The 12123-nt window shown below is 43.0% G+C and overlaps 1 protein-coding gene across 3 annotated transcripts in view; it reads left to right on the top strand.

Moving 5' to 3' along the window:
- The first annotated feature begins 1443 nt into the window (after positions 1-1443).
- Positions 1444-12123, top strand: part of dock11 (dedicator of cytokinesis 11) — a 46687-nt gene continuing 36007 nt past the window's right edge. For all 3 annotated transcript variants that reach the window (XM_079579552.1, XM_079579551.1, XM_079579553.1), the window contains exons 1-5: positions 1444-1695; positions 8414-8530; positions 9028-9117; positions 9907-9989; positions 10174-10240. In XM_079579552.1, the coding sequence (XP_079435678.1) occupies positions 1591-1695; positions 8414-8530; positions 9028-9117; positions 9907-9989; positions 10174-10240 (462 nt within the window). In that variant the 5' untranslated portion in view covers positions 1444-1590. The remainder of the gene's footprint in view (positions 1696-8413; positions 8531-9027; positions 9118-9906; positions 9990-10173; positions 10241-12123) is intronic.

Here is a 12123-nt window from a genome sequence, read left to right as displayed (position 1 = left end):
CCATTGACAATCTTTGTTCAACTTGGTTCCTTTCAAACTTTTTTTTTTTTTTTTTCAATCAAATAAGCAAATACAAAAAAATCAGGTACAGTGTAAAAATTTCTCAAAGGGACTACACATGTTATAAAACAAATAAATAGAACAATGGAACATGGGGCATGTTATATATTGAAAAGAAAATGGAGCAGAAGGACAGTTAACTATTGAGATTGCCTTTAAAAGGAGCCAATCTCAGCATTCTTGATGTTAATCAGTAATAAAGAGTTAAAACATAGTTTCAGCTCATTCCTCCAATGAATAATGTTAGATTTGGTCTTGAGAAAAACGACATTATGTATGTAATTAACAAAATGACATTGTTAATACCAAAATCATTGTGATTATTATGAAAAATACCTAATTTTGTCATTAATTGTTAGATTGATCATTCCTTTGGAGACAATGCATTGTTGAAGTCCCATCCAAAATCTTTGTACAACATCACACAAACCGAAAAGGTACAATTGCCTACATCCATTTTAAATCTCTGTTTTAAGAAATCGTTACTTGGATTAATCTTATTCGAATTTCTTTTGTCTGAATGTTAAAGTGCATATGACAGGTTTTAATGCTTTTCAAAATATGACTTATTGAGAAGGATGACAAGATCAGTTGCAAGTTCACCAGCTGCATACTTTTCTTTTTTTTTTCAGAGAAGCAGCAATTTTAATGAATAAATGTTGGGCACTGTCAGGAAGTGACATAGATAAAGTTCCAGAGCAGTTTGACTAATTTCCCATCGACTTAACATGGTCGACACACAACAGTTTAAAATTGTCCTTCAACTATGTCACTTCCTGTCGGTGTCCAACAAGGAAGTGATATTATGAGCATCACAAAAATGGCCAAACTAAAGAAAGCTGGTGACAATCTTCAAAATCATAAATATAACTAACTATGTTTTAACAAAAGCTGTGTCTAATGTGTCATATGCACTTTAATCTTTTTTATTGTCTCCTTTCCAAATTCTATGAGAATATAATCTGTTTTTGAGAGAGCTTGTATGACAGTTAAGTAAACAGTTTCTTATAAACTTGTGGTTACATTTGTAATTCCGAAAATCAATACCATTAATGTGTAAAGTTGTCTTGCATATATTATATCCTGCTTAGTACACAGTTCACATTCGATTCAGTCAGACAGACATCTTTTTATTTCGTAATGCACATACAGTGATGTACGGACATTATTCAAAATAAAAATAATACATACAGAGGTAAAGAGACGTAACAGTGATAAAAAAGATAAAACCATTGACAGTAAAGTGGATACAGCAATAACAGAGGAGTGGCACCTCTCACTCCCATCCCTCTCTGCGCTCTCTCGCGCCCCGCCCTCGTGCGTGGAGCTCGCGAACCTCTGGCTGCCTCCTCCTTCCTCCGCCTCCTCGCGCCGCCCCCTCCTCCAGCACGAGCCTCCGCATCTGGACTCCGGGTCTGTGTGTCTGCCGCTGTCACCGCCGCCCGCCAGCCCGTGTGCTAAACGCGGCATGCTCCTCTCCACCGCACCGGCCCGGACGCTTTTTTGGACCATTTTAACCGGGGGGACGCGATGTCGGAGGTTCGCAAATTCACCAAGAGGCTGAGCAAGCCCGGGACCGCGGCCGAGGTCCGGCAGAGCGTGTCGGAGGCTGTGAGGAGCACCGTGGAGCTCGTGGTGAGGATGCTACTCAGTGGCGCTCATTTTTTGGCTAATATTTAAAGCTTTTTTTTAGAAACAGTTGTCGAGTAAACTCAAAATTGTCGTTTATTTCACCCTTTTTTGATATGTCTGAAATAAATGTCTAACCTACTACTTTATTATTATTGTTGAATTTTAACACTTCTCTTACTTCATCCTCTATTTGAAAGCATAGCCACGTTTCTTCCCATGTAATACAGCTCTGTTTAAAAGCGTTTACCATAGAAATAAACGACAATACACACGGTGCTTTATACAGCGGATATAACCACGTCAGTGTAGCCTATGTCGTCTGGGTAATTACAAGGCGCCCTAACCGCTGAGTCCCATATGCTTTCTGGGTTTTTACCGTTTCCTACCGTTCTAGTACAGTTGTCTGAACGAGCAGACGGGTTTCCAGTCTCCTCTGCGGGTTCTTTTGTGTGTCTTGGCCGTGCAGGAGCAGTGCCAGTTGGACAGCTGCAGTCAGCATGCATGGCTCCCCTGTCCTCGCCTTGGAGCTATGCATGCGGCTTTAATTCCCTCCAAATAGCCACATTGTGTAATTAGCTGCATGCCTAAATAGTGGGGCATGGTGGATAAGAAGGGTTGACTATTCATTAATGGGCATTAGAATAGCATTGCTGGTTGTTTGTAGGCTTGGATTGACTGCAGTAATAAGGAATCAGGCGCAGTGGCTTGTGTTAGAATGTGCTGATGTAGCATTGGGTCAATTAAATTTGCTCTCAGTCCAAATCATTGTCATGACTTTGTTGTAAAGCAGAGTTTTCCACCCAAGGATAGGTTATTTAGATGATGCAGGAGCACTCAGCAGGGAGCACGGGAAAAAAGTTGTAAATGAGCGGTCATAGTGATGAAATGTATGCCGTGAATGTTCTTAGTTGGTTGGTTTTGCATATGATTGAAATGGAAACATGCAGCACCCCCCAAATAGCAGCCACAATGAAGAGTCATCGGTCAGGTCGGTGGGGAGTCCTTACCTCAAGTGGAGGAGTTCAAGTATCTCGGGGTCTTGTTCACGAGTGAGGGACGGATGGAGCGTGAGATGGACAGACGGATCGGTGCGGCGTCAGCAGTGATGCGGTCGCTGTATCGGTCTGTCGTGGTGAAGAGGGAGCTGAGTCGGGGCAAAGCTCTCGATTTACCGATCGATCTACGTTCCCACCCTCACCTATGGTCATGAGATCTGGGTAATGACCGAAAGGACAAGATCGCGAATACAAGCGGCCGAAATGAGTTTCCTTCGCAGGGTGGCTGGGCGAGGAGATCGGGTGAGGAGCTCAGTTACCCGAGAGGAGCTCAGAGTAGAGTCGCTGCTCCTTCACGTCGAAAGGAGCCAGCTGAGGTGGCTCGGGCATCTGTTCCGGATGCCTCCTGGTCGCCTCCCGCGGGAGGTGTTCCAGGCATGTCCTAGTGGGACAAGGCCTCGTGGAAGACCCAGGACACGGTGGTGGGACTATGTCTCCGAGCTGGCCTGGCGTCGCCTCGGGGTCCCCCCAGAACAGCTGGAGGAGGTGTGTGTGGATCGGGAAGTCTGGGCATCTCTGCTGAGACTGCTGCCCCCGCGACCCGGCCCCGGATAAAGCAGAAGAAAATGGATGGATGGAATGAAGAGTAATAGAGTAGTTATAGAGTTACCCACCCAATTCTGCTTCCCTTTTGATTTTTAACTCTATAAATTTGCGCCCTCTCAGGACAAACATACCTGGAGACCTCCTGCATTTTCAATTTCAGTTCCATCCCAACCTGCAAATGTCATGCGTGATGCTTCTTTGAAAGTCCAGACAGCGTCGCCTGACTTGCTCTCAAATGGCTCCCACTATAAATCTGCAATAGGGATGATATTGATATTAACCCTGGTCCATTTAGGAACCCTCATTTTGAAGACTTTACCTTTGAGTCTTAAGGGTGAGGCAATATTGACGAAAAGGTTTTTGTACTTTCTTGAAGCAAACCATTAGGAATGTGCAAAAATATGCTGCAAAAACCATTTACATCGTTTTGTCGCTCAAAAAGTGAATTGTCCTGACCACAAAAGGGCAGAAGAGCACTTTTTTCCCTATTCCTCCCCCACTTTTTCCCAATTTTATCCACAGACCAGTTCCACCCTACTTTTTCCAATATTTCCCCACATTTCCCCCTTACTTTTTTCCCCCACTTTTTCCATACTCCTCCCCACACACTTTTTCCACACATTTCCCCCCAAATTTTTTCCCCATTTCCCCCCACACCTTTCCTATTTCCCCCCAAATGTTGTATAGTATCTTGTAAACAATCTATTGCCCACCTCTAGTCTTATTGTTGTGACATAACACCCCCCACTCTCCTGTTTTAAGAATGAGCTGGTAGTGAAGCCGGTGCTCCCCCTCAGGCGCTCAGTCTTATGATGATCATCTCCAAACTATGACGCATTAGGCCTTACAAGCAGAGCAATCCTGTGGTGGGTCTCATTTGTCCACAAAGCTACATGTGTCCGTGTTTTCGTTGGAGCCACGTGGAGCTGTTCTTCTTTCAGCATGTCCACAGCGGCAGGTTCAGGAGACGAGAACGGAAATGATGAACAAGTGGTGTTTTGTTAGGACTGCGTGGCATATGGGGATTCCCTCGGGCATGCTGCGACCAGGCTTCTGCACAGACTTCATCTCCTTATTGAAGACATGTTTCCAAGGAGATTTTATCAGCACAAATCAGTGACTGGATAATGTTAATGTCATGGAGTTGAGGCAAAATGACATTTGGATCAGGGCGAGGCTGAACGATCCATCTCAGTCAAGCTGAAATCGCAACATGAATGGTCACAATTAACATTACACAGAACGTGCAATTATTGAGATGGTTATATGATTAGGGCTTGGATGACACAACACACAATAATAATATTTGTATTGTGTTACAAGGAGCGTATTACATGTGGGATTATGAGATGACCCAAACAGTGTCACAAAACAATGCATTGTCCCAGCGCTAATAATGCAAACAATGGAAGAATACCCCGTCCCGACATATCCATGCGATCTCATTATGCACAAAACTGGCAAATCCCCCCCCCCCCCCCCCCCCACCACACGCCTCACCTGCCCCTCACCATGTAAACACAAACACGTGCAGAGATGGCAAATGTTTGAAGCAGCAGAAGTTAGCGGCGCTCACTGAGTTAAGCATTATGACAGAAGTTTACAAAAAGATCGTAAACAGACAGCGTCTGACCGACCTGCTCTGATGCAGCTGAAATCCTCATGAAATGTCCGTTTGTTTAATAATCCAATATCTACAGGAGCCGTCAGGTCTTTCTCCTCCTTATGATTGCAGTAGGCTCATGGAGGCTGTGAGGCGTTCAAGGGTTGTGGGAAAAAAAGCTTGGCACTGTGAGAGCAGGGTTCACTACTGACACCTACTGACAGAATGTTTTAAAAGATTTGGCTTAGTGCAGCTTTAACGCCATGTTCTGAATGATCCTATGCATACGTTTTGGTTTAATGAACCAACTAAATGTTACTGAGAAGCAGAATGAAGAAGCATTTATCCAGATGAGAGATGATGACTAGATACAGCTATTTGTGGAAATGTTGCACCTACTTTACCCCCACATCTGATATATAAATGAGATAATGCTGCGTGAGTGAAAAATGCATAAAGGACAGTGATTGATTTTGCACGTGCTACTTGTTTTGCACAAAAGTAAAATGTAGTAAATGACCCCCTTAATGTCTAGATCTTCCAAACAGACCCTGTTTCTTATTCGACTGGTTTCATGATTACATTTTTTTCTGTAACTAAGTAACTTAGTAATGAAGCACACGTTCCAAAATAACCTCTGATGAAGCACAGTATCTCTCATTGAATGGTTTAGATACAAACGTTACACACAGTACTCGGCATAAGTAATCTTTGCAGCTGAATATTGGATGTTTTTAGTTTGCACTGGCTTGTTTTTCAGACTTGTGGCTGAGTGGCAAACCTGCAGTGCAAATGCACTCCTCCTCATACTGTATTTGTCTTATCGTATCTATAAAACTACAGTTGGACATGCCCAATACATGCTCTCGTGTGCAACAAACGCAAAGTAAACATTTGTTAAACCACAGTCTCTGAACAACAGCTTTCACATGAAGCAGACTGAAGCTGTGTTTATCAAACTACAATCTATTTCTGCTGCAGACTTCTTTGTCTTGTGACAGATAAGTGTCCTCCCAATCTTACTCAGCTCTTTCCATCATTGAAAGTCTGAGAGATTTGCACAGACTGAAGCACATAGCAAGGTCAGCAGAAGGGCTTTCTCTACTGTACATCTACAAACGCCCTCCTGCACGTTACAGAGGGCTGTGGCGCTGTGATAACACACACCTGGCCTACATCTGCTGCGGCGAGGGGACACACACATCTGGAAATGTAAAACTCAGTCCCCCCCTCCGTCATTGCCCCGTTTCCCCGGAGACGCAGCACGAGCCTCGTTCTAGAGGAGAAAGCGTGAGACATCAACAAAAGAACGCCCCAAATTTACTGGTGTCCTAAGAGTTTGTGACAGGGTTGGGTAGGCTCTGGCTCTCTGAAAGCAGAAGTGCTGTTTCCGTCTTTTTGCAGGAGGAGTAAGTAACGCGATGAAGGAGGTGGCTGGGCGCTGCTGCGGTCGGGAGGGCTGCACATGACAGGAAGTACAGGCGCTGTTGTAAAGCTTAGTGTAATGCCTTGAGCAGACTGCAGAAAGCTCTTGTGTTTCTGTAAGAACTAAGCTGCTGAGCGACAACTCTCCTCAAGTGTTTACATTACTTACTGTCTGCAAAATGGCTGCCAAAATAATCAAGTTAAAGCTCCTACTTCAGAGTTTTTTCTCAACTTCTTTTCTGTCATGTTTAAAAATGCAAACAAAGTGACAAAAGTAATTCAGTCCTAATTTTACGACCATGCAAACGCCGTGACCAGAGGAGATATAAGACATTTTTCTGTTAGTGGAATGCAATTTGTTTCTACCCTCACTGTATTGTAAAAGAAGATAGTGACTTTCTTCTAAACTAAAGTGCGTTGGAACATATCGACCCCTTTTACAAAATACCATTGAGGTGTGGAAAACCCAAAGTTCTGGCATCCTCTCCTCTTCCACAGCGCTGCAGGCGGAAAATGGAACAGCTCTGAATGGAAAAATATCACAAGATGGACTCAATCATTAGTGCTACAAACCAACATTTTTCTGCCTTTTCTTTTACTTTTGGCCAAATTCTCTTTATCGCTCAGCCAAGATTTCTCATCTAATCCATTCATCACCGTCTTGTGCGCTTAGCCAAGGCTTAAAGAGGCACTTTCAGGGAATTAAATCAGCTTCTGCGCCGCTGGTTTTAGTTTTTTGTGACTTGTGATCACATCTTGACCTAGTTGTGAAGGGACATTTTTTTTTTTTTAAATTTCATATCATCGTGTACTTCTCTCTGAAACAGGAAGCAGGGATCTGGTGCTTGCCATGTGATAGAATTTACACATTGCAAACTTGTTGTGGGGTCAAGTTTACCGTTTTCTCATCGTAAACTTCCGCAGCAGAATTCTTTAGTGATTTTCCGTGTTGTTGATGTTTCTGCTGATCATTTCGGCTCAAACAACCCACATTAAGTGTTCCCCGGTTCTGTGACTTTCCTCTGAACTTTTGTGGCTTCTGAGTTGGTGGTTTCCATTCGTATTTTTTTTTTTTTAAGCGGCAGTAGCTTAATATGTTTTGCTCGATTCTAACTGTCCCCTGCATCCACATCAGACTTTGCCCAATGAACAAAAGGGGGATTTTAACCATGAGATGAGATGTTGTGGTTTTGTTGACAAGTGAATAAAACAAATATAGTTGCATCATAATGAGTTCCGCCTGTTTTTTTCTTGGTTGAGGTTCTTGAGGAAGTAGAGATGGTTCAATTAGGGGTGTCGTCGTAAGCGCTAAAGTCCAAAGTACCATTTACGTTCATTTACATAAATTTAAAGCTTTAATTATTTATGCTAATCAATGAAATAGATTGAATTCTCCCACTTGTATTGTCCACATGTCAGGCATAAATGAGAACTAAAAACCGCTGTTTTTGGCAACCTCCCTTTGGCAACTTAAAAAACGAGAAGAAGCGAGAGACTGCACTGGTTAAGATTTTGAAATGACCTGGAGCGCACTCGGCTGGGAGTGATGTGAGATTCAACAAGCTTTTACTTTTAATTAACTAGCTAATTTATAGTGGCATGATGAACTCACTTGGGGGGTCGTTTTTCAGACAGCGAGCGCCTGCTGGAAAATAGAATATATGTTTTTGTGGGCATGTTACCACCTATTTTTACCATTTAAACCTGCATGTTTTACAGAATTTGCGCTTCAAAATGAGATATGTGTAAATGTGAGGACGCTGCGTGAGTAAACAAGGTACAATTGACTCCGCTGCTGATCCACCTTTGCACCAAAGTGAACAGGATTACTCAAAACTGCACCAAGGAGGCGGAAGCTACTACTGTATAACTATATCCAGCTCTTATAGCATTAAAAGCTGGATATAGTTTTGAAAAGATTTGTATTTTGCAGATTACGTCATTGTCCCTGTTGGTTGTCCCTGTTTGACCCATCCTTCAGGCAGTGCCTCAGACCAGCCTCTCAGGAGCAGCCAGTGCAGCGCCCGCCGCCTGGGGACATTTCTGGACCTAAAGATATGAAGTAATCCAGCGTTGTTGTTGCGTTGTGCAGGAGCAGCCGAAGATCATCGAGCCGTTGGATTATGAGAATGTGGTGTTCCAGAGGAAAGCCCAGATGCACAGCGACCCGCACCGGGACCTGCTGGTCTGCCCTGTGGACGATGTGTCGGTGAGTCACAGTCAGGGCACAGTAGGGGCCCTAATGATATAAACCAGGATTTTTAAACTGCATTCACACAGTTTCATGCTTCTATTGTGCTCATGGACAATGAAAGTCAAGTGCTCTCTTGAGGTGTTGAAGAAGCATGACCCTGAGATCCACAGCAACTAACATGTCATCTTTACATGAATCATTTACCATTTTAACACATTGAGTGCTGCGCTGTTTTGGGGATTTAGCTGTGCCAACAATTGCATATGGAGTATTCTCATCATAAACCACTGTCCATCTGCATGACAGCAGGATTTACTCTCCTCAGGTCACACACTCTCTGCCAGGCACCCTCACTGCCAGATTTATTACCCCGCACATGTGGTTTTGTTCAGGAGAACCTCATCCCAGGACAATCTGTTGTGAACATTACATATCTACTTTCTTTAAAATGTTTGTTGTTTGTGGCTCCTTCCTCACATTGAAAAGTTCACCTTGTGTTTTTGTGCTTCCAGGAGGCACAGGTGTCCCGACAGAGGAGGACTGTCGTTCCCTCAGTGCCACAGAACGCTGAGCGAGAAGCCAGGAGTCTGTTTGCCAAAGAGGTATTTTCCCATAACACTGTTCAGTCCTTTTTAGGTGCTTGATTTGTTGCCTTGATGGGATCATTTATCTAGCACCACAACAGTAAAAAATAATGAAACAGCTTTCATTTCTTATTTGGGTTTTATTATTATTTTAGAGAAGTGCTTCTCAACTGGAAGTGACCAAAATCACTATGAATAAATTGTTTTAGAAGAATTTTGTTGAAATGGAAATTATGACATTTAAAACAGTAAAACATTGACAAACTGTAAATTGTTTTCATCATAAGCTGAAATGAACAAATTTATTTGGGTCGCGACTTGGTTGAAGTTGGGTCCTGAAGCTAAACCAGTTGAAACCACTGAGTATAAAAAGACACCAGACGGTCTTCCAGATGATGTGGAGTGAGTCAGGCAGCTAGACCAGTCAACCAATATGCAACATACAATTTTACAGCAATGCTATATTTGTTTACACTGCAATCTATCCACATAGCTCACTTGGTTGAGGTTGCATGAGTCAAACTGGTCCACATCTGACTCTCCCTTGACAATCCATTGGCAACACTTAGAGGAAACAATAGCAACATAACAGATGACTCCTGGCAGAAGTCAATATGAAGAACACATGCAGAGTTACTCAGCAGCTGGCCAACAATGACAGTCTTCTCTCTCACAGTGAAACTGTTTAGACCCTCGAGCCAAATGCCTGTCTGCTTCTGTGTGAGACTCTTAAGGTCATCAGGTCCTCCCATGACATCATGTGCTGGATTCGAGTGTGTTTCTGATCCAGCTCTTCCTTTTTGGCAGTGCATCAAGATGTACAACACAGACTGGCACGTCATCAACTACAAATATGAGGCCTACTCGGGAGACTTCCGCATGCTGCCCACGTAAGAACTACCCAAGATTAGTCAAGTCAAACGTGGAAATGAAATAACAGTAGTATACAGTAGTTATATGTGCACTTTGACTTCTCATAGATATATTCTTACTAAATTAAGTTTCCAAAGGACTAATTTGTTACTTGGACTGAATTACCACCATCCACTGACTGCCTACATTCCCTTTTCACAGCAAAGGCCTGAAGACAGACAAGCCGCCGACCCAAGTGTTCGAGATCGATGAAGACGCCAAAGATGAGGTGAGCGGAGGATACAGGGTACTCTGCCTCTCTCTGCGAAGAGCCTGAGTGGACAATTATTTATGTCTTACGATTAAAACAGCAGAAACACAAACCCTTTATCACAGGCTAATTCTTTTTAAATAAAGACTTAGAAGGTAAAGCTCTAGCTCTGTTTGTGATGGTAAAATAGGATGATGCTTTGATGTAGACTCCCGCGGGTAAATACCCACAAATTACCACCAGATCAGTGGTTACACAAAGAACTACACCTGGTGCACACTTGGGCTGAACCAAGTCTAAAATGTGACTGTACTATAATAACATATTATTAACATATTCTATTTTGTCGCCCTTAAACATCTTAAACTTTTTTTTAAATGAAAGTTACTGATGGTTAGATACAGAGTCAACCACAAAATTGTGAGAAAGTCAGCTAAAAGTGTAGCCAAACCAATCATAAAAACCTCCGTCACATCTGTCCAAATTCCAAAACACAATCAACTGGTCAAATGCTTCACTTAGACACCAAAATCATCCAGGTAGACCATGTACAGGCTGAACAGCACGGCATTTTATTTGTTCCTGTAAATTTTCAGGGTTAGTCACAAAAAGGCCGTGGTATGAAAGAGGTTTTAATGTAGTTCTAAACAATAAAAATTGTCTAAAAAATAGCCAAAGTCATGATGAGCCTGAGCACCTCCGGAAGCCCCTGCATTAAATCCTTAAAGTAAATGTTTTTGTGTGACCATGAACCAATCCTGAACTTGACTTGATCAGTTTTGTTGCTACAAATAAACATTCTGCATTCTGTGGGTCTAATGCTTGGCTCCCACGCTTTGCTGCAAAAGGATATCATGCATTTGAATCTCTCACCCGGAGCTAAAACATCTGGTCAAAAAGCTCGTGTAACTTGAGACTGTGTATCCAAATGTGCTAAAATTAAATCACCCCACACACAGAAAATTAGGTCATTTGATGTGCAAAGTTATGCTTGTGTCTTAGATCGAGTTCTGGTTGCTGCATGTTTCTTGTTTTCAAATAATTTGGCTACAGCAGTCAAACCCAGACTCTTAAATTCCAGAAACCTTCTCTGTTCTATTTTTAGAAGCCCTTATTGATTCTCCTCCCCTCAGCCAGAGGCCGAATGTGCACTAAGTGAGACCGTCAAAGAGGCTAATGAGAGAATGAATCGTGCTGTGCTCCTCTCAGAAAGCAGATGTCCCTATCATTTTGTACACACAACAAGTATCAACTAGCTCTAAAATACTGCTGCTTTTAGATGATCTACATAATTCATATCTTCAGGTCTGGGACATTTTTATAGGAGCATGCAGCGTTGCCTGATGGGAAAGGATACACAGAGGACAGCCGTAGATGAAAGATGAGAGGCCGATTGGATTAGAGGAAGGCGGAGGGCACCTCTTCTGTAGCGCTGCCCCACAGCAATCACAGCACAAAGCCTTTCCATCAGTGTCATTGTCTGCCTCAGACGCGTGTTAATGTAGGCTAATGTTGGAGAGGCTGAGAGCTCCGCTGACTGTTGGAGAGCTGAATACCCCTGTCTCAATGAGGTTTGATCCCAGGCAGCTGCGCTACTGTCTAGACCAGGCCGTGTCGTGTTTAAGCAGTGAAACCATCTTACTTCAGAGTGGTGGTAATAATTGTGCAAAATCTTATTTGGATTTGGTGGTATTTGTGGAACAGTATGTATTTCGCCTGCCTCGCACGTGTCACTTGTCGTCAACGCAAGAAGTAAATACATTATATTTTTATAAGTTAGTTAAGGCGGCAGCCCGGTGTTATTCAGGCGGCCGTGTAAGCAGGAAAGCGCTGAGGGAAATGTTTTTGCAAGGGGGTTATTGCCCATGTTACTTTACAGTGTTGTTGTACAGTCTGACAGC

The sequence above is a fragment of the Gobius niger genome (assembly GCF_951799975.1).
Source record: "Gobius niger genome assembly, chromosome: 21".
In the NCBI taxonomy this organism is placed as follows: Eukaryota; Metazoa; Chordata; class Actinopteri; order Gobiiformes; family Gobiidae; genus Gobius; species Gobius niger.
The sequence above is the reverse complement of the archived record's forward strand: the minus strand, read 5'-3'. Positions and strand labels throughout refer to the sequence as shown.